Source organism: Leopardus geoffroyi, chromosome A1 (genome assembly GCF_018350155.1).
Source record: "Leopardus geoffroyi isolate Oge1 chromosome A1, O.geoffroyi_Oge1_pat1.0, whole genome shotgun sequence".
In the NCBI taxonomy this organism is placed as follows: domain Eukaryota; kingdom Metazoa; phylum Chordata; class Mammalia; order Carnivora; family Felidae; genus Leopardus; species Leopardus geoffroyi.
Window position 1 is genome coordinate 116660878 of NC_059326.1, and position 23070 is coordinate 116683947.

General features: G+C 42.3%; 3 protein-coding genes across 5 annotated transcripts in view; all 3 read left to right on the forward strand.

The window, feature by feature from the left end:
• The window catches only part of LOC123604936 (protocadherin alpha-1-like), a 187316-nt gene that overhangs the window by 15168 nt on the left and 149078 nt on the right, over positions 1 to 23070 (forward strand).
• The window catches only part of LOC123604792 (protocadherin alpha-C2), a 210845-nt gene that overhangs the window by 5194 nt on the left and 182581 nt on the right, over positions 1 to 23070 (forward strand). Inside the window, exon 1 of one of the 3 annotated variants that reach the window (XM_045491027.1) lies at positions 1071 to 4135. The exons of 1 other annotated variant lie outside the window; for it this stretch is intronic. In XM_045491027.1, coding sequence (XP_045346983.1) covers positions 1721 to 4135 — 2415 coding nt within the window. In that variant the 5' untranslated portion in view covers positions 1071 to 1720. Of the gene's footprint in view, positions 1 to 1070; positions 4136 to 9893; positions 12450 to 23070 lie in introns of those variants that run through there. One more of the 3 variants, XM_045491042.1, reaches the window with a different exon arrangement.
• On the forward strand, positions 15506 to 18359 carry LOC123604925 (protocadherin alpha-6-like). Its single transcript, XM_045491071.1, has one exon. It carries the CDS (start codon positions 15879 to 15881, stop codon positions 18342 to 18344), a length of 2466 nt encoding a protein of 821 aa, XP_045347027.1. The 5' UTR covers positions 15506 to 15878; the 3' UTR covers positions 18345 to 18359.

The following is a 23070-nucleotide window of genomic DNA, read 5'->3' on the forward strand; positions in this document are numbered from 1 at the left end:
TGCAAATTGAAATATATCTTAATTAGGGCATCATATAAGGAAAATATTTTTGTATCTCTGGAAAACAATAGAGGCTGCTGCTGAGACATCATATTTGCCTAACTAGCTTTGTGACCACCTTAACTTAATGCATTTTATTAGGCAATTGAAGAGAACCAAATCATTCTATTAGGTAAATATTCAGGAAACACCTGGTATGTATTCTGAGCTCTTAAACTAATAAGATACAACTATTCTCTTTAAAAGTTTGTATTTTATAAAAGAAGGCTCCAGCTATTTGGATCTTTGTACTTATTACATGACACTCCTGTCATTAGACATACATACCCAAATGCCTAAAAAGGATAAATTAATGTAATAAATGGCCCAAGTGATTCAGTCTGTATGCTATAGTATATAAAAGAGAGTAAAAGTACCTGCTCAATTGGTTTAATCAAGGGGTGCCTGGGTGGCGCAGTCGGTTAAGCGTCCGACTTCAGCCAGGTCCCGATCTCACGGTCCGTGGGTTCGAGCCCCGCGTCGGGCTCTGGGCTGATGGCTCAGAGCCTGGAGCCTGTTTCCGATTCTGTGTCTCCCTCTCTCTCTGCCCCTCCCCCGTTCATGCTCTGTCTCTCTCTGTCCCAAAAATAAATAAACGTTGAAAAAAAAATAAAAAAAAATTGGTTTAATCATGAAAGTCTTCATTTCATTGGTCAAGAAAATTTTTAATGGTATAAAATAGGGGAAATTGCTGTATGAGGCATTTGGAAAAGATGGATCGTACTTATGAGGATGAATGATTATGTTTATTTGGTGAAAAATATTGTTGGAAGCCGGAACTTGTCCACTAGGACTAAAATACGTGAGCACGGTACAAGAAAATAGAAATGTATGTACACTAGACACTGGAGAACAGGCAAGTATTTATAAATCATAAGAGACAAATTGAGAATACCAATCTTGATTGTTGGAGGTCAGTGTATTTGTTAATAAAATTATTTGGAATACTTTCCCACACTAATTATATATTACAACATCGTAGTTCCTTCTTAAAGCTCTTTGCACCTTCAGCCCTGAGGTGAATTAATGAAGACTTTCAGTTAAGTGCTGGTAATTTCTGCTTCCTTTTTCAGACGTTTTAAAAAGTCCCTTTCAAAGACTTATTCTTGGCATTGGAAGTTTCCTAGTTCAGAGGGTTCTCTGAAGTCTTCAACACCAGAAATATGAAATACAAAGATCAAAAGTGTGTCATCATTAATAACTATTTCCCCCCATTTTCAGGAACACATATAATCAGTCAAGAATTTTCCTAATCAACACTTAACAATCCTGTTTGCAAAATGTGTATTAACTCCAGTTGGGTCTCTATAAATAGTTAAAACCTGTATGAAAAAAGGATTTCCACTGAAGTAAAAGTTGCCCCTGTGGTGAAAGTAAGGGTCACAATTCAGTCAGAGGTACAAAACGTGTAACTTAGTAGCACAAAATGTGTTGCTATTCTCCAACAGCATTAAAGTACGCGGAATGGCAAAAGAGTAAGACTGAGCAGTATCAGAATTTATTACTTACGGTTTGGAGCCACATGATGTCGCTCTGTACCATAAAATTGATCTGCTGGAGAAAAAGAATATCCCTTCTGTTATAAAGAAGCTGCATCCACCATTCAGATAGAAATGGAGGATACATCGGCATAGACTGAACGGTTAGAAGATATTTCTTGATTTTGAAACGAGATCCCTTAATGAAAACAAAGCACTGCGGGCTCGAGATGGAGTTTTCCTGGGCAAGCGGCCAGGAATCCAAGCGTCTGCTGCTCTCACTTCTATTCCTCGCAGCCTGGAGGGCGGGGAGTGGCCAGGTCCACTACTCGGTCCCGGAGGAGGCCAAACACGGCACCTTCGTGGGACGCATCGCTCAGGACTTGGGGTTGGAGCTGGCGGAGCTGGTGCCACGCCTGTTCCGGGTGGCGTCCAAAGGCCAGGGGGACCTTCTGGAGGTAAATCTGCAGAATGGCATTTTGTTTGTGAATTCTCGCATCGACCGCGAGGAGCTTTGCGGGAGGAACCTGGAGTGCAGCATCCATCTGGAGGTGATCGTGGACAGGCCGCTGCAGGTTTTCCATGTGGAGGTGGAGGTAAAGGACATTAATGACAATCCTCCTGTGTTCCCCGGAACACAAAAGAACCTATTTATGGCGGAATCCAGGCCTATTGACACTCGGTTTCCACTAGAGGGCGCATCGGATGCAGATATCCGGGCCAACGCTATGCTGACCTACACACTGAGCCCCAATGAATATTTCTCGCTGGAAAAGCCGTCCGATGACGAGCGGGTAAAACGTCTTGGACTACTACTAAGGAAATCTTTAGACAGGGAAGAAGCTCCAGAAATTTTTTTAGTGCTCACAGCCACTGATGGCGGCAAACCTGAGCTGACTGGAACCGTTCAGTTACACATCAAAGTGCTGGACGCCAATGACAACGCCCCAGCTTTTGACAGAACACTCTATGAGGTGAAAGTACAAGAAAATGTTTCTAATGGAACGTTGGTAATGAAACTAAACGCCTCAGATTTAGATGAAGGCTCGAATGCAGACATTATTTATTCATTCTCAACTGATATTTTACCAAATGTAGAATCCAAGTTTCACATAGATCCAATTACTGGAGAAATTATGGTAAAGGGATATATCGATTTTGAAGAAAGAAAATCCTATGAAATTCTTGTAGAGGGTATTGATAAAGGACAGCCCCCACTCTCTGGCCATTGTACAGTTATGGTGGAAGTCGAGGACACCAACGATAATGTTCCAGTAATGGAATTCAAGTCCCTGTCACTCCCAATCAGAGAAGACGCTCCACTAGGCACGGTCATCGCCTTGATCAGCGTGCATGACCTCGATTCTGGTGCCAACGGGCAGGTGACCTGCACCCTGTCACCCCATGTCCCCTTCAAGCTGGTGTCCACTTTCAAGAATTACTATTCGCTGGTGCTGGACAGCGCCCTGGACCGCGAGAGCGTGGCGAACTATGAGCTGCTGGTGACCGCACGGGACGGGGGCTCGCCTTCGCTGTCGGCCACGGCCAGCGTGTCCGTGGAAGTGGCCGACGTGAACGACAACGCGCCGACATTCGCGCAGGCCGAGTACACGGTGTTCGTGAAGGAGAACAACCCTCCCGGCTGCCACATCTTCACGGTGTCCGCGCGGGACGCGGACGCGCAGGAGAACGCGCTGGTGTCCTACTCGCTGGTGGAGCGACGGGTGGGCGAGCGTGCGCTGTCGAGCTACGTGTCGGTGCACGCGGAGAGCGGCAAGGTGTACGCGCTGCAGCCGCTGGACCACGAGGAGCTGGAGCTGCTGCAGTTCCAAGTGAGCGCGCGCGACGCGGGCGTGCCTCCGCTGGGCAGCAACGTGACGCTGCAGGTGTTCGTGCTGGACGAGAACGACAACGCGCCCGCGCTGCTGCCGCTGCCCGGGGCGGGCGGCGCGGGCGGCGCCGTGAGCGAGCTGGTGTGGCGGTCGGTGGGCGCGGGCCACGTGGTGGCGAAGGTGCGCGCGGTGGACGCGGACTCGGGCTACAACGCGTGGCTGTCGTACGAGCTGCAGCCGGCGGCGGGTGGCGCGCGCAGCCCGTTCCGCGTGGCGCTGTACACGGGCGAGATCAGCACGACGCGCAGCCTGGACGAGGCGGACTCGCCGCGCCAGCGCCTGCTGGTGCTGGTGAGGGACCACGGCGAGCCGGCGCTGACGGCCACGGCCACCGTGCTGCTGTCGCTGGTGGAGAGCGGCCAGGCGCCCAAGGCCTCGTCGCGGGTGTTGGCGGGCGCCGCTGGCGCGGAGACGGCGCTGGTGGATGTCAACGTGTACCTGATCATCGCCATCTGCGCGGTGTCCAGCCTGCTGGTGCTCACGCTGCTGCTGTACGTGGCGCTGCGGTGCTCGGCGCCGCCCAGCGAGGGCGCGTGCGGGCCGGGGAAGCCCACGCTGGTGTGTTCCAGCGCGGTGGGGAGCTGGTCGTACTCGCAGCAGAGGCGGCAGAGGGTGTGCTCTGGGGAGGGTCCGCCCAAGACCGACCTCATGGCCTTTAGTCCCAGTGTACCTGACTCTAGGGACAGAGAGGATCTGCAGCCAGCAACTGGAGATTCCCTTTCAAAGGTTAGTTTTAAATATCTTTTAGTTAACCTGAATTATTTAAAGTTTTACTTTCCTTTATTCTATCAATTTCTTCCTAATTAAAAAATGTTTACAGTGAAATTTCTCTGACATGCTTCTTCACTTGTTTTGTACCCAGTTTAGCTAATATCTTTTAGAATTATAGGACCCCAAGGCAATATATGTTGTCTTCATTATTCAATGCATATTTATATAATTAATGTTATAAATTTTGTGCTTACCATCTTCACTATTTATTTTCAGTTGTAATCAACACTTGAGAGAACCTTTTCCTTTCATTTGCCTATAATACATTGAAAAGTGCCCAGATATAATAATATAACTCAATCAATTATTTGAAAGCGAAACTTTTATTTCTTCTGTTCTCTGGCACAGAGAACAAACCCAAGCCTCTTGTTAGTTCTCTGGCAACGCTTGTGATGTGTGTGGCTCACAGGCCTTCCCAGGGATTGTGACTCAGACTTCTGACCAGATGCTGCTTCTGTCTGGCCCCCTGCGCTTAAGGTTACTCTCTGTCCGGGATCGGTCTGTTGGTTTTTTTTTTTTTTTTTTTTTTTAATGTTTCTTTTTAAGCTTTATTTATTTTTGAGGGAGAGAAACAGAGTGTGAGGGGGGAGGAACAGGGAGAGAGGGAGACACAGCCTCCCATTCTACTTAAGAAGCTACTTAAATTTGGGGCACCATCTGACTTCTGCTTAGGTCCTGATCTCATGGTTCCTCTCTCTCTCTCTCTCTCTCCTCCTCCTCCTCCTCATGGGATTCTCTCTCTCTCTGCCCCTCACTCACTTGCATCCTCTTTCTCTCTCAAAAAACAAAACTACTTAAATGAACCTCCAAAATAACTTTTCCTTATTTCTCCCCAAATGTAGCCAATTTTAACTCTGTTACTAGTTTTTACCTGTTTCCTGTGCTTTATCTAAATATAATTGCACAAAATGTGTTATGTGTGTGCCTGTGTTTGTGTGTTCTTCATATTTATCATTCATCATTCTCTGGAATCATCCATATTGCTGTGTGTAGTTGGAGTTCATTTAATTTGTTTTCTCTCCAGTAGTTTATGACTATATTATGAGTAATTTTCCCATTGTTGAGCATTTTGAATTGTTTCTCCTTTATGTCTGCTTCAAATAATGCTATCATAAATATATTCCAAAATTTTGGGGTGCCTGGGTGGCTCACTCAGTTGAGCGACTGACTCTGGATCTTGGCTCAGGTCATGATTTTACGGTTCATGGGTATGAGCCCCGCATCCTCACAGAGCCTGCTTGGAATTCTGTCCTCTCTGCCCCTCACCTGCTTGTGCTGTCTCTCTCTCTCAAAATAAATAAATAAACTTAAAAAATATTTTCAGTGCCCATGTACACAGAATTGAAATTAGAACATAAAATATTTGCATATATTCATCTTTAATATACAAAACAGATTTCCCAAATGTTTTTTATCCATTTACACTGTGCTAACAGTGTATTGCTCTACATCATCTCCCTAATTGGGCATTGTCAGATTGTCTATGTAGTTGCTATTTTGCTGGGTGTGTTTAGTATTTCCATGTTGTGTTTCCTGATTTATAAATGAGGTTGAGCACCTGTCTGTATTATTATTGGCCATTTTGTATCTTATGTATACAATTGCTGTTTGAGTCTCTGCCTATTTTTCTATTGTGTTGCATTTTCGCTTGCTTTTCGAAAATTTCGTATATTCTGGATATAACAACTTTCTTGCTTTTGCATTCTTCTCCTCTTCATTATTTTATCTTTTGGTGAATAGAAATTTTAAATTTCAGTTAAGTTCAATTTATCAATCTTTTCATTTTTATTCTATGTCATGTAGATAATTTCTTTGGTATGTTTTGTTTCATTGTTCACATAAGATATACATCCTTTTTTGAATTTTTTTTGTCTTTTGTGACATAGGGGTCAAGATTAATTTTCCCCAATGACATTCAACTGAAACAGCACCATTTCTTAAAAATGAATTCCATATTTTGATAAAATATCCATTATATGGGTATGATCTTTTTTGTTGTATTTTTTTAATTTTTTTTTAATGTTTATTTATTTCTGAGGCAGAGAGAGACAGAGCATGAGTGGGGGAGGGTCAGAGAGAGAGGGAGACACAGAATCAGAAGCAGGCTCCAGGCTCTGAGCTGGCAGCACAGAGCCCGATGTTGGGCTTGAACTCACAAACCGTGAGATCATGACCTGAGCCGGTTGGTCGCTCAACCAACTGAGCCACCCAGGCGCCCCTGTTCTAATTTTTTTGACTTAAAAACATTTTTTTTACATCAATGCCATGTTACCTCTTCCATTTCCACCTAAATTTGTATATAAATTTCATAAGAACAATTTGGTGAGGTTTTTATTTGGATTGCATTAAGTCTATATAGAAATGTGAAGCACATTGACATCTTTACAAAAATGAGTCAATTCATGAGCATGGTCTATTTATCTAAATAATCTGTAATGTTTCTTAATATTTCACAATTTTCTGTATAGAGGTCCTTTACATATTTCACTAGATTTATTTTTAGCTATTGACATTGGTAATCATGATAGATATCAGCTCTAAGTTAAATTTATTCTGTTTAATAATGGCACATGTGGATATATGGTGTGGTTTGTTTTTGTTTTTGTTTTTTTTAATGTTTATTTTGAGAGAGAGAGAAAGAGTGAGAGTGAGTGTGGGGGAGGGATTGAGAGGGAGGAAAAGAGAGAATCCCAAGAAAACTCCACACTGTCAAGGCAGAGGCCAATATGGACCTTGATGTCTTGAACCCATGAGATCATGACCTAAGCCAAAGTCAGACTCTTAACCGACTGAACCACTCAGGTGCCCCTAGAATAATTTTTAGTAATTAATTTTTTTGTCAAATTTGGTGCAGCAGCATAAATTATTTATAAATCTGTAAAAGACTGCTTCAACTTCAAGTGTTATTTTTGGGCAGTGTGGTAGACTTTTGTAAACTTTTACAAATAGCAGAGAAATATAGCTTAATAAAATTTTATTCTGGAGGATTTTTTTAGTGTTTATTTTTGAAGGAGAGAGGGACAGAGCATGAGCGGGGGAGGGGCAGAGAGAGAGGAAGACAGAATACTAAGTGTGCTCCCCGGCTCTGAGCTGTCAGCACAGAGACTGATGCAGGGCTTGAATTCACCAGCCGTGAGATCATGACCTGAGCCTAAGTCGGACCCTTAACTGACTGAGCCACCCAGGTGCCTCTATTCTGGAGTTTTGTAGGTAATGAATGATATCTAGACTCCAATGCAAAATTAAATTTTCTAGTGTAACATCTTCCTGAAAGCTTCCCATTATATTAAGTAGAGATACCTCAAAACTCTATCTGGTTTTCTTAACCTAAATTCATTGTCAAGGAAGGAGTTTTCTTTCTGTATCAAGGTTTAAATATAACTAAATTTTTTAGAGAAACTAGCAAATGAAAGGATCAGTTAATAAGGTAACCTATAGGGGCGCCTGGGTGGCGCAGTCGGTTAAGCGTCCGACTTCAGCCAGGTCACGATCTCGCGGTCCGTGAGTTCGAGCCCCGCGTCGGGCTCTGGGCTGATGGCTCGGAGCCTGGAGCCTGTTTCCGATTCTGTGTCTCCCTCTCTCGCTGCCCCTCCCACGTTCATGCTCTGTCTCTCTCTGTCTCAAAAATAAAAATAAACGTTGAAAAAAAAATTTAATAAGGTAACCTATAATATTTGATTGAAATAATGGTTTGGAAAAAGATCTAAAGAATTTTCTTTACCTGTGGTGTTTTCTATGGAATTAAGAGCAGAGAGTCTATAACTATTGAGAACTTAACCACCCGAAAGCGATGAGTATTGAAAGACAAATGCAAGGCGATAATCCAAAAACAGTATTTTTGAACAGATGTGAAGATGGATGTCAAGAGTCTTGTTTTCCCCTGAAATTTCTATATGAAAAAAATCACAAACTAAAAGAAGCATATGATACTGTTGATGCCATTTTTTCCTTTGTGTATACTTTCAAAATATTTAAATATATACTGAAAATACTCTATAAATTACCATGCATACATAGTTAACATCACACTGTCCGTTTGGCTGTTAAATACTTGACATTTACTTTTTTCAAAAGTAAATCTATTTATAATATATTTTTGGAGTTTCACATCAGTCATGGTTTTATAATAGAAGGTAAATCAACCTTAACATGATATTTTCAACATACTTGTTATCATTTTTTTTGTTTTTTTTACTTTTGTATATTAAACTGTTTTCAAATTATCATTATCAGGAACAGATAAGTAATCTTGAAAATTGAAATTTCTTTAGTGTTTGGGTGATCTGAGGGCTGAGAGAAAAGCCATGTTAGTAGAGAGAATAAGAACTTTTGAAAAACTAAAAGGAATGGTAAATGTACGGTTAAATATTATATAAGAACTGTATCCAGTAACATTATCCTGTATCTTTACTACTTTGAACACTGGGAAGCAAGTGTATTTCAAATGACTTTGTATTTTCTACTAAATTCTTATTTATCTTCTATTTTTTGTATTACACTTTTCCACATTTGTTTTATACTTTGACCCAAAAATAATACTTCAAGTCTCATATATCACTTAAACCAAACCTAAGGAACAAATTTGGGGTTTATGCTTTATATATACAAGGATCAAATAATAGAATTATTGATCCCCTGGACCCTATGTCTTCATAGGTAAGGCGTATTTTTTAATATTTATGGAATTCTAGGGAGTATATATACAAGCAGAAGTTTAAATACTTTTTCAGTGGAAAAAATTGGTGACATTTTCTTTTGGGACATTTCCTTCTGACCATATTTATAAGTAAGTCCAAGTGGTATCATGCAGCAGATGAACTGGATGATTAAAAAGAGATGAAATTAACATAGAGTTAGTCCAGTTAATAATGTGATTTCTATCTTTTAATTTTTACCGGAACCCACACATTTTATGGAGTAGTGTATCCACAAACAATATTAGTAGTTTGATTTGCTGCATAAAAGCAAAGATATGTGCTTTCACAATTTGTATCAACTGTGACTTATCAGGAATGCAAGCTGAAGAAATGCTGCCTAGATGCATCTAATTCAAAAAATGGTGTCAAGATGTTGACCAAGTCATGCTATGATTTTGGCCTCTAGAAAATGCAAATCTCCAAATTATGATTTTTTTTTTAGTCAGCAGTTAAAAGTAGGTGATATATAGAGAAATTAAAGAAATGGATTTTTAGCAATTTGAATATCAGACTTCCAAAAGGGAACTCAGACAAGAATGCTATTCAAATAGCTTGTTACTTTGAAAATAACAACAAGTCAATATTAAATACTGCAAATAGGAATATAAATGTTTCATGAGTAATGTAGAAGTAGTTACAAACATCCCACCAAAATAATAGAAAACACTCAAGAAATTTCACAAGATATATTTAAATATGCAAATAAATGAAAAACTAAAGCTTTTAAAGTTAGTTAGGAATTCTATAAAGAATAAACCAATACAAATTACTATAGTAAACATTGGTGTGGCATGATTAAAGTAGAATGCATTTTGCAATATTTTAATGAAAACTGATACCCTTTATTGTAACATTAATGATACATTTTGATTAGAGAGAAGGAAAATAAAGAATTCCTAAGAGTCATTGAAATTTGGAAATATTTAACGAATGGAAACAAAGCATAACAAAGTAAAAGCTCACCCTTCCGTCCACATGATGGCGCTGGAAACCGCAAGTTTGGTGGTGGTGGTTTTTTTTTTTTTTTTCCCCCCGAAAAAGGAATACAGTGAGTTTATTTTCCTTAGACAGAAAGGAAAAAGGCCACTCCATTTTTAGCTCTGATGCTGAAGCTGAAAAGGTGAGCAAATAAAAAATTATAGCAAATTGGAAATTATGTTTCCAAAAGCTATCGTGTGGTAGTGCAATAGAGATTTGAAAATTGCAACGAATTTGCGATGGTATATTCTCAGAGGAGTCCAGGTTCCCGGCGCCTGCTGCTCTTGCTTCTGCTTCTTACAGCCTTGAAGGCAGGGAGTGGCCACGTCCACTACTCAATCCCGGAGGAGGTCAAACACGGCACCTTCGTGGGCCGCATCGCCCAGGACCTGGGGCTCGAGCTGGTGGAGCTAGTGCCACGCCTTTTCCGAGTGTCGTCCAAAGGTTATAGAGACCTTCTGGAAGTAAATCTGCAGAATGGCATTTTGTTTGTGAATTCTCGGATCGACCGGGAGGAGCTGTGTGGGCGGAACGCGGAGTGCAGCATCCACCTGGAGGTGATCGTGGACAGACCACTGCAGGTTTTCCATGTGGAAGTGGAGGTTAAGGACATTAACGACAACCCGCCCCGGTTCTTGCGTCAGGAACAAAGATTATTTATTTTGGAGTCAAGAATAGTAGATTCCCGGTTTCCGCTAGAGGGCGCATCTGATATGGATGTCGGAGCAAACGCAGAGTTGAAATACAAATTAAATCCTAATGAATATTTTGACTTGGATGTTAAAACAAACGAAGAAGAAACAAACATTTTAGAGCTAGTATTGAAGAAAGCATTAGATAGAGAAGAAACCCAAGAACATCTTTTATTACTGACTGCAGTTGATGGAGGAAAACCTGAACTAACAGGTACAGTTCAATTATTGATCAGTGTATTGGATGCGAATGATAATGCCCCAAAATTTGATAAATCAGTTTATAATATAAGAATATTAGAAAATGCACCGAATGGGACATTAGTTATTAAACTGAATGCCTCAGATGCAGATGACGGCATTAATAAGGAAATAGTGTACCTTTTTAGTAATCTTGTTCTTGATAACGTCAGATCTAAATTTACAATCGATTCAAATAGTGGGGAAATAACAGTTAAGGGAGAACTGGATTATGAAGACTGTAATTTATATGAAATTAATATTGATGCTGTAGATAGAAGTTCATTCCCATTAACTGGACACTGCAAAGTTATAGTAAAACTTATGGATGAGAATGATAATACCCCAGAGATGGTCATAACTTCCATATCTCTGCCTGTTCAAGAAGACGCTTCACTGGGGACCGTCATTGCCCTGATCAGTCTGTCCGATCGCGACTCAGGTCCCAATGGGCAGGTGACCTGCATATTGTCACCCCATGTTCCCTTCAAGCTGGTGTCCACCTTCAAGAATTACTATTCGCTGGTGCTGGACAGCGCCCTGGACCGCGAGAGCGTGGAGAACTATGCTCTAGTAGTGACAGCACGGGACGGAGGCTCGCCTTCGCTGTCGGCCACGGCCAGCGTGTCCGTGGAAGTGGCCGACGTGAACGACAACGCGCCGACATTCGCGCAGGCCGAGTACACGGTGTTCGTGAAGGAGAACAACCCTCCCGGCTGCCACATCTTCACGGTGTCCGCGCGGGACGCGGACGCGCAGGAGAACGCGCTGGTGTCCTACTCGCTGGTGGAGCGGCGGGTGGGCGAGCGTGCGCTGTCGAGCTACGTGTCGGTGCACGCGGAGAGCGGCAAGGTGTACGCGCTGCAGCCGCTGGACCACGAGGAGCTGGAGCTGCTGCAGTTCCAAGTGAGCGCGCGCGACGCGGGCGTGCCTCCGCTGGGCAGCAACGTGACGCTGCAGGTGTTCGTGCTGGACGAGAACGACAACGCGCCCGCGCTGCTGCCGCTGCCCGGGGCGGGTGGCGCGGGCGGCGCCGTGAGCGAGCTGGTGTGGCGGTCGGTGGGCGCGGGCCACGTGGTGGCGAAGGTGCGCGCGGTGGACGCGGACTCGGGCTACAACGCGTGGCTGTCGTACGAGCTGCAGCCGGCGGCGGGTGGCGCGCGCAGCCCGTTCCGCGTGGCGCTGTACACGGGCGAGATCAGCACGACGCGCAGCCTGGACGAGGCGGACTCGCCGCGCCAGCGCCTGCTGGTGCTGGTGAGGGACCACGGCGAGCCGGCGCTGACGGCCACGGCCACCGTGCTGCTGTCGCTGGTGGAGAGCGGCCAGGCGCCCAAGGCCTCGTCGCGGGTGTTGGCGGGCGCCGCTGGCGCGGAGACGGCGCTGGTGGATGTCAACGTGTACCTGATCATCGCCATCTGCGCGGTGTCCAGCCTGCTGGTGCTCACGCTGCTGCTGTACGTGGCGCTGCGGTGCTCGGCGCCGCCCAGCGAGGGCGCGTGCGGGCCGGGGAAGCCCACGCTGGTGTGTTCCAGCGCGGTGGGGAGCTGGTCGTACTCGCAGCAGAGGCGGCAGAGGGTGTGCTCTGGGGAGGGTCCGCCCAAGACCGACCTCATGGCCTTCAGCCCCAGCCTACCTCAAGGTCCTGGCTCTGCAGACATCGTGAGTCTCAAAAATATTATTCACAAAAATTTTCGTTAAGTCTTTAATATTTAATATTTCCTTCCAACTTCTTTTTATTTTAAATTATGGTTTTATATTTGATTATTGTCTCATCATTTAGATGTAAATTCTGAATTGGTATTAATTCATTTACTTAAAATTGGTTATGGTTGGAATTCATTTTAGTTTGTTGCATATAATCGCTTTGCACTAATGGATTTATTTCAGTAACATACCTCCCCTTTTTTAGGTTTTAAAAGTTGGAGTTAATGGACTAGTGTTCTTTGCACAATAGAAAGTGTTTCCAAAATTAAATTTTTAATAAATATTTTAATTTTCAATCTTTAGGAAATGTAGGAAGATACTTGTATGACATATTTGGTGGAGTTATTTATTTTCAAAGTCTCCTATTACGACAGTGAATTTTTTTTTACAGTGAAGTGTTTCTTTTAAAATTATTTATTTTTTAATGTTTATTTTATTTTTTGAGAGAGATAGAGCATGAGTGGAGGGGGAGGCAGAGAGAGAGGGAGACACAGAATCCGAAGCAGGCTCCAGGCTCTGAACTGTCTGAACAGAGCCTGACATGGGGCTCAAACTGGCGACTGTGAGATCGAGACCTGAGCCAAAGTTGGATGCTTAACTGACTGAGCCAGGCACCCCTTAACTTCCTTTTTAAGTAATATTTGTATACTGAATGATTCTTTTCAGGTTTCTCTAAATGGTTGGCTTTCACATACTTATGATGAATTTGATATTTATGATTAATTTTTTAATTTTAGAGGCTTCATTTATTTTTTAATATGAAATATACTTATATGGTTTACAGTGGTTTAAAATGTTTCCCTTCCAACTTCTGTATCAAGTCACTCGGTATACCTCCTTGAATATTTCTAAATTAAAAAAATTTTAATTGTTTTATTTTAGAGAGAGAGCACAAAAGCGGGGGAGAGGGAGAGAGTGAGAATCTTTCGCAGGCTCCACGCTCAGCACAGAGCCTGACATGGGGCTCAATCCCAGGACCCTGGGATCGCGACCTGAACTGACATCAAGAGTGGGACACTTAGTTGACTGAGCCAACCAGGCACCCCTTAACTTTAATTAGCTAATTCAATTTTTTAATGTTTATTTTTGAGAGAGAGACAGAGCATGAGCAGAGGAGGAGCAGAGAGAGAGGGAGACACAGAATCCAAAGCAGGTTCAAGGCTCTGAGTTTGTCAGCACAGAGCCTGATGTGGGGTCTGAACCCACGAGCTCTGAGATCATGACCTGAGCCTAAGCCAGACACTTAACCAACTGATCCACCCAGGCTCCCCTAATTAGCTAGTTTTAAAGTTGATATTCAGAGGGACTCTTGACTTACAGCAAAATTTATGAAAAATCTTAACTGCTCTAGAAAACCTTCAACAATAAGACTGAAAGCTAATATATCTTTTCTCAAGGCTAATTGCCTGCAAGCAAAGGAAAATTTCATTTGGATGTTATTATTCGTTAGCATATGAACTCTTTGTGTACCCACACTAAAAGCAATAGAAATTCAGCAATAGGGAGTATTAGGTAGATCTAGATTAATTAGTTTAAGATGATGCTTCTCATCTTGGTATTATAGTAGTCTGTGAGGATTTTGCAAGTATATGAGAATTTTGGAGCATGGGTGGTGGTATGTGTCCATTTGACAAATCCTTTTGTGACTCTCATTTTCTCATTTTGAGGAAGAGTTTAATCATCTCCAGCTGATAACATTACAGATGAATTAATGGTAAAATTTACATTTGGGCTTGACTTTGATATCAGGATAACATTTTTATAGGTAAAGAGAGAGGTAATTTTAGAAACACTTTGAACAAAGGTTGCACTGACGAAGAAGACAAGGAGGTGATCTATTTCGTCTGCAAAATAGAATTCACATTGGAGAGTAGTCAAAAATAAAACTGGGAATGTTGGTTTTGATCCCATCTCAGGTCGTGTAGAAGTTATTCTAATGTCATGGAATTTCTACCTTTAACTGTACTCATGAAAATAAATATGGTAGTATGTGAAAGAAAAGACAGATGGACTGTTGACAGACTTTGAATAGGGCAAGTAAGGGATGAGGACTGATAAAAAATTCATACAGGTGGCATGTACAGTGTTCACTGCATTAAATCAAAATGAGAATTTCAAGGGTTTGAATTTGGGGGTTGTTAATGATGTCTCTTCATAATCTTCAAAGTGTAATCAAATTATTTTCTGAGAGTCATCACCATGCATAGGTAAAAATGTCAATGAGAACTATAGAAAGAGGGAAGGAAGATGTGGGTTTGGGAATAACTTCAATAAAAGTCTTATTTGAAACATTGGAAATGGATGAGGACACTTAAAGGAAAGCATATACAAAGTTAAGATTGAGAGAAAAGGATGAACTCATTTAGGAGTAGCTGAAGGATCAGAGCAGCAAAGAACTATGGGTAGATATTCCACTAGAATTTGCAAGAATCAAGTATGTTAAGGAAAATTTTTTGAAGGGGAGGCCTAATATAAGCTGCAGGGAAATTTAGAAATGGAAAGAATATGCATTAAGTTTTCATCTTCCATCATTAATTTTTTTTAATGTTTATTTATTTTTGAGAGAGAGAGAGAGCACGAGCAGGGGAGGAGCAGAGAGAGAGGGAGACAGAATCAGAAGCAGGCTCCAGGCTCTGAGCTGTCAGCACAGAGCCCAATGTGGGGCTCAAACTCAGGAACTGGAAGATCATGACCTGAGCTGAAGTCTGACGCTTAACCCAGTGAGCCACCCAGGCGCCCCCATCTTCCATTATTAAGTAAAAGAAACAGTCTTAGGAGTATTTGATATTCACTGAAAAAAGAAATAATGGACTGCAATCTATAAGATTTTTTAAATGTGGATAAAATTTGTTAATTTAAAATTACATTCTTTTCCCATAGCAAAATATAATAACATATCCTGTAACAGAAGAATATGCACAAGTTTCTTCTCTACATAAAGAGATTAGGATAGTTTGCACTTCTAATTCCCAGGCTTACTTCAGATCACAAATTTTCTAACCTGGTTGATAACAGTAATTAAATTATTGGGAGAAAGTTGTTTCTCTACGAATTATCTGATCCCTTACCCTAGTCTAAATTCATAAAAGAAGTCAGACGAGATGAAAATGGCTCTGAAAATTACAAACATAAGGAGATTTACTATTAAATTAAGGCAAAATAAGATTTTTTTTTTTAATTTAAAGGACTATAGCGTAGCGAAGTTATGTGAATTCATTTCTTACCCTTTGTAGTCGCATGATGTCGCTGTCTACCATGAAGTTAATCTAGTTGTTATAGTATTCAAAATTCATTCCTCCTGTTACTGCTTGGTTCCACAAGCGCTGAGTGATGGCAGGCGCAGAATTGGATTAACAGAGTCGGATCATACAATATTTCATCTTAATGACGAGGCAAGATCTTCTGATGGAAATAAAACAAGTATTTGACATGGTTATTACCCTGGAAGGCCCACTGGGATCTCGGTGTCTGCTGCTCTCGCTTCTGCTGCTCGTAGCCTGGGAGGAGGGCAGCTGCCAGGTTCAGTACTCGGTCCCGGAGGAGGCTAAACATGGCACCTTCGTGGGCCGCATCGCCCAGGACCTGGGGCTGGAGCTGGCGGAGCTGGTGCCGCGCCTTTTCCGAGTGGAGTCCAAAGGCCGCGGGGATCTTCTCGAGGTAAATCTGCAGAATGGTATTTTGTTTGTGAATTCTCGGATCGACCGCGAGGAACTGTGTGGGAGAAACGCGGAGTGCAGCATCCACCTGGAGGTGATCGTGGACAGGCCGCTGCAGGTTTTCCATGTGGAAGTGGTGGTGAAGGACATTAATGACAACCCGCCTGTGTTTCGTTTAAAGGAACAAAGAGTGCTGATTTACGAATCAAGGCTGCCAGATTCTCTGTTTCCACTAGAGGGCGCGTCAGATGCGGATGTTGGCTCAAATTCTCTTTTAACCTACAGACTCAGTTCCAGCGAGTACTTCTCCCTAGATGTGAAAACCAACAGTGATGACAATACACAAATTGGGCTCGTGTTAAAGAAATCCTTGGACAGAGAGGAAGCTCCCGAACATAACTTATTTCTGACAGCCACTGACGGAGGCAAACCTGAACTCACAGGCACTGTTCAGCTGCTGGTCACTGTGCTGGACGTGAATGACAATGCTCCCGATTTCGAACAGACTGAATATGAAGTAAGAATATTCGAAAACTCGGGTAACGGAACAATAGTAATCAGACTTAATGCTTCTGATCGGGATGAAGGAGTGAATGGGGAGATTTCATACTCTTTTAATAGTCTCGTTCCAACCATGGTTAGCGACCAGTTTAAAATAGATCCAAATACTGGAGAAATAGTAATTAGAGGGAATTTAGATTTTGAAAAAGTAAATTTATACAAAATTCGTATTGACGCGACGGACAAAGGCCACCCACCCATGGCTGGCCATTGCACCGTTTTATTGAAGGTTTTGGATGAAAATGATAATGTCCCTCAGATTGCATTGACTTCTTTATCCTTACCTGTCCGAGAGGATGCTCAATTAGGTACTGTGATTGCCCTCATTAGCGTGTCAGATCTCGACTCCGGTGCCAACGGCCAGGTGACCTGCTTTCTGACGCCCCATGTCCCCTTCAAGCTGGTGTCCACCTTCAAGAATTACTATTCGCTGGTGCTGGACAGCGCCCTGGACCGCGAGAGCGTGTCGGACTATGCTCTAGTAGTGACAGCACGGGACGGAGGCTCGCCTTCGCTGTCGGCCACGGCCAGCGTGTCCGTGGAAGTGGCCGACGTGAACGACAACGCGCCGACATTCGCGCAGGCCGAGTACACGGTGTTCGTGAGGGAGAACAACCCTCCCGGCTGCCACATCTTCACGGTGTCCGCGCGGGACGCGGACGCGCAGGAGAACGCGCTGGTGTCCTACTCGCTGGTGGAGCGGCGGGTGGGCGAGCGTGCGCTGTCGAGCTACGTGTCGGTGCACGCGGAGAGCGGCAAGGTGTACGCGCTGCAGCCGCTGGACCACGAGGAGCTGGAGCTGCTGCAGTTCCAAGTGAGCGCGCGCGACGCGGGCGTGCCTCCGCTGGGCAGCAACGTGACGCTGCAGGTGTTCGTGCTGGACGAGAACGACAACGCGCCCGCGCTGCTGCCGCTGCCCGGGGCGGGCGGCGCGGGCGGCGCCGTGAGCGAGCTGGTGTGGCGGTCGGTGGGCGCGGGCCACGTGGTGGCGAAGGTGCGCGCGGTGGACGCGGACTCGGGCTACAACGCGTGGCTGTCGTACGAGCTGCAGCCGGCGGCGGGTGGCGCGCGCAGCCCGTTCCGCGTGGCGCTGTACACGGGCGAGATCAGCACGACGCGCAGCCTGGACGAGGCGGACTCGCCGCGCCAGCGCCTGCTGGTGCTGGTGAGGGACCACGGCGAGCCGGCGCTGACGGCCACGGCCACCGTGCTGCTGTCGCTGGTGGAGAGCGGCCAGGCGCCCAAGGCCTCGTCGCGGGTGTTGGCGGGCGCCGCTGGCGCGGAGACGGCGCTGGTGGATGTCAACGTGTACCTGATCATCGCCATCTGCACGGTGTCCAGCCTGCTGGTGCTCACGCTGCTGCTGTACGTGGCGCTGCGGTGCTCGGCGCTGCCCAGCGAGGGCGCGTGCGGGCCGGGGAAGCCCACGCTGGTGTGTTCCAGCGCGGTGGGGAGCTGGTCGTACTCGCAGCAGAGGCGGCAGAGGGTGTGCTCTGGGGAGGGTCCGCCCAAGACAGACCTCATGGCTTTCAGCCCTGGCCATCCACCCTGTCCATTAGTGGGTGATACGAGCCAACATCAGGATTTAAATGATGATCATTGTGCCAAGGTAAGTCTGAATTTTCATAATTAACATTTAATATATACTTGAAATGTTAAATTGTTTCCCAAGAATTTTTTATGTTTTCCTATTTTTAAAAATTGGAATACATTTACCTAAAATACATCTGTTCATTTTTTGGTTAACTATTGTAATCTATGTGGTTTGTTACTGGTCTTAATTTAAACTGGAACCAGACTTTCTATTTGTGGTGTTTCCTTTAATTGTGATAAACATTTTTTTTCTAATTAATTCTGTAGAATTTTCATTTCTTTGTGTTTGATCCAAATAGTGTAGAAAGAGAAATTCAAGGGAATTTGCACTTTGAGCAAGTAAATTCATATAAAATATGCATTCCTCAGGCACTGCAAATCTCTTGAAAAAGTAAATTTTGAAAAATCTCTTATTTTGAATTTTATTTGGTGAGTTGCTTTTCAAGGAGAGCTATTTCTTTAAAAATTTTTTTAATTTAAATTCCAGTTAGTTAACATACAGAGTTACATTAGTTTCAGGTGTACAACTTAGTGATTCAATATTTTCATACAATACCGGATGCTCATCACAAGTGCACTCCTTAATCCCTATCATCTATTTAACCCTATGGTAAACATCAGTTTGCTCTCTATAGTTAAGGGTCTGTTTCTTGATTTGCTTCTTTCTTTGTTCCCCTTTTCTCTTTGTTTTGTTTCTTAAATGGCACATATGAATGAAATCATACCGCATCGGTCTTTCTCTGACTTATTTTTCTTAGCATAATACTGTAGCTCCATCCACCTTGTTGCAAATGGCAAGATTTCATTCTTTTTATGGCTGAGTAATATTCCATCATGAATCTATGTACCACATTTTCTTTATCCATTCATCAGTTGAAGGACACTTGGGCTGTTTCCATACTTTGCCTATTGTGGATAATGCTGCTGTAAACATCAGTGTGCATGTATCCCTTTGAATTATTATTTTTGTATTCTTTGGTAAATACCTAGTAGTGCAATTGCTGGGTAATAGGGTAGTTCTATTTTGAACTTTTGGAGGAATCTCCATACTGTTTTCCAGAGTGGCTGCACCAATTTGCATTCTCACCAGCAGTGTAGGAGGGTTCCCCTTTCTTCACATCCTTGTCAACACCCGTGGTTTCTTGTGTTTTTGATTGTAGCCATTCTGACATGTATGCTATGATATCTCATTATAGTTTTGATTTGTATTTCCCTGACTGTGAGTGATATTGAGCATCTTTTCTTTTGTCTTTGGGCCATATGGATGTCTATTTTGGAAAAATGTCTATTCATGTCTTCTGCCCATTTTAAATCAGATTATTCATTTTGGGGTGTTGAGTTTTATAAGTACTTCCTATATTTGGATATCAACCCTTTATTAGATATGTTATTTGCAGATATCTTCCCCATTCTGCAGGTTGCCTTTTACTTTTGTTGACTGATTCCTTCATTTAGCAGAAGTTTTTATTTTGATGAAGTTCCAATGGTTTATTTTTGCTTTTGTTTCCCTTGCCTCAGTTGACATATCTAGAAAGAACTTGCTATTGGTCATGTCAAAAAGGTTACTACTTGCGTTCTCCTCTAGGATTTTCACGGTTTCAGGTCTATCATTTAGGTCTTTAATCTACTTTGAATATATTTTTGTGTATTATTTTGTGTAAGAAAGTGGTCCAATTTGTTCTTTTGCATGTTATCATCCGGTTTTCCCAACACCATTTGTTGAAGAGACTGTCTTTTTTCCCTTGGATATTATTTTCTTCTTTGTCAAAGATTAATTGACCATTTAGTTGTGGGTTCATTTCTGGGTTTTCTATTCTGTTCTGTTGATCTCTGTGTCTATTTTTGTACCAGTACCATACTGTCTTGATCACTACAGCTTTGGAATATAACTTGAAGTCCAGAGATGTGATGCCTCCAGCTTTGGTTTTATTTTTCAAGGTTGCTTTGGCTCTTCAGGGTCTTTTGTGACCTAAAATGTAAATTTTTGGATTATTTGTTCTTGCTCTATGAAAAATGCTGCTGATATTTTGTTAGGGATTGCATTATATGTGTAGATTGCACTGGGTAGTTTACATTTTAACAATATTTGTTCTTTGAATCCATAAGCAGGGAATGTCTTTCCATTTCTTTGTGTCATCGTCAATTTCTTTCACAAGTGTTTTATAGTTTTCACAGTACAGGTATTTTACCCCTTTGGTTAGGTTTATTCCTAGGCATCTTATTGGTTTTGGTGTAAGTGTGAATGAGATTGATTCCTTAATTTCTCTTTCTGCTATTTCATTATTGGTGTATAGAAATGCAACAGATTTCTGCACGTTAATTTTGTGTCTTGCGACCTTACTGAATTTGTGTATCATTTCTAACAGTTTTTTGGTGGAGTCTTTCAGGTTTCCTACATAGAGTATCATGTCATCTGCAAATAGTCAAAGTTTGACTTCTTCCTTGCTGATTTGGATGCCTTTTATTTCTTTTTGTTGTCTGACTGCTGTGGCTGGGACTTCCAATACTATGTTAAATAACAGTAGTGAGAGTGAACATCCTTATCTTTTTCATGACTGTAGAGGAAAAGCTCTCAGTTTTTCCTCACTGAGAATATTAGCTGTGGGTTTTTAACATATGGCCTTTATTATGTTGAGGTATGTTCCCTCTAAACCTACTTTGTTGAGAGTTTTTATCATGAATGGATTTTGTGCTTTGTCAAATGCTTTTTCTGCATCTACTGAAAGGATCATATGGTTCTTATTATTTATTTTTGGGGTGTATTACATTGATTTATAAATAAATTAAAGTAATATTCTTTATTAATGGGGTATATTACATTGATTTGTAAATATTGAACCACCTTGCAACCTAGGAATAAATCCTATTTGATCATGGTGAATGATTTTTTTTAATGTATTGTTGGATTCAGCCTCATGGAATAAGTTTGGAAGTTTTCTTTCCCTTTCCGTTTTTTCAAATAGTTTGAGAAGAATAGGTATTAACTCTTCTCTTTTTTTTTAACTTTTGTATTCCCATCTGTTTTTTTTTAATATTTATTTATTTTTGAAAGAGAGAGAGACACACACACACACAGTGTGAGTAGGGGAGGGGCAGAGAGAGAGGGAGACAGAATCTGAAGAAGGCTCCAGGCTCCAAGCTGTCAGCATAGAGCCCAGTGTGGAACTTGAACTCATGAACTGTGAGATCATGACCTGAGCTGAAGTTGGACACTTAACTCACTGAACCACCCACTCACCCCTATTAACTCTTCTTTAAATGTTTGGTAGAATTTGCCTTGAAGCCATCTGGCCCTGGACTTTTGTTTCTTGGGAGTTTTTTGATTACTGATTCCATTTCTTTGCCATTTCAGAAATAGGTCTGTTCAAGTTTTCTGTTTCTTCCTATTTCAGTTTTGGTAATTATATGTTTCTAGGAATTTATCCATCTCTTTCAGGTTGTCCAATTTATTGGCATATAGTTTTTCATAATATTCTCTTATAATTGTTTGTATTTATGTGGTGTTGGTTGTTATTTCTCCTCTCTCTTTGTGATTTTTAAAAATTTGGGTCCTTTCTCTTTTCTTTCTGATAAGTCTGTCTAGAAGTTTATGAATTTTATTAATGTTTTCAAAGAACCAGCTTCTGGTTTCATTGATCTGTTCTATTGTTTTTCTCTTTTTTTAAGTTTGTATATCATTTATTTCTGTTCTAATCTCTCCTATTTCCCTCCATCAGTTGGCTTTAGGCTTCATTTATTGTTCTTCCTCTAGCTCCTTTAGGTGTAAGTTCAGGCTGTTTATTTGAGATTTTTTCTTGCTTCTTAAGGTAACCCTATATTGCTATATACTTTTTTTCTTCGGACAGCTTTTGCTGCATCGCCAAGGTTTTGGACCATCGTTTGTTTCTATGTATGTTTAAAAATCTCTTCTTTGATTTCCTGGTTGACCCATTCAATGTGTATCATCATGATGTTTAACCTCCCTGTATTTGTGGTCTTTCCAAATTTTTCTTGTGGTTGACTTCTAGTTTCATAGTGTTCTGGTTAGAAAAGGTGCATGGTTGGGGCGCCTGGGTGGCGCAGTCGGTTAAGCGTCCGACTTCAGCCAGGTCACGATCTCGCGGTCCGTGAGTTCGAGCCCCGCGTCGGGCTCTGGGCTGATGGCTCGGAGCCTGGAGCCTGTTTCCGATTCTGTGTCTCCCTCTCTCTCTGCCCCTCCCCCGTTCATGCTCTGTCTCTCTCTGTCCCAAAAATAAATAAAAAAAAACGTTGAAAAAAAAAATTAAAAAAAAAAAAAAAAAAAGAAAAGGTGCATGGTGTGATTTCAGTCTTTTTATATTTGTTGAGGCTTGATTTGTGACCTAATAAGTGATCTGGAGAATGAGATCCAGAATAAGTGAACATTCTGGAGAATGTTCCATGTGCACTCCAGAAGAATGTGAATTCTACTGCTTTAGGATGGAATGTTCTGAATATAACTGTTAGGTTCATCTGGTCCAATGTGTCATTTAAAGCCATTGTTTCCTTGTTTATTTTCTGTTTAAATGATCTGTCCATTGATGTAAGTGGGGTGGTAAAGTCCCCTACTGTTATTGCATTATTATCAATTAGTTCCCTTATATTTGTTATTGTTTTACATATTTGGGTGCTTTCACGTTGGGTGCATAAATATTTACAATTGTTAGATCTTCTTGGATTGTCTCCTTCATTATGATATAGTACCCTCCTTTAAGGTAAGTGTACTCTTAATCCCCTTTACCTATTTCACCCTTCTTCCCACCCACCTC

Bases quoted from the DNA above. Each gene is read 5' to 3' on its own strand.
- LOC123604925 (XM_045491071.1), top strand. From the start codon at position 15,879: ATGACGAGGCAAGATCTTCTGATGGAAATAAAACAAGTATTTGACATG.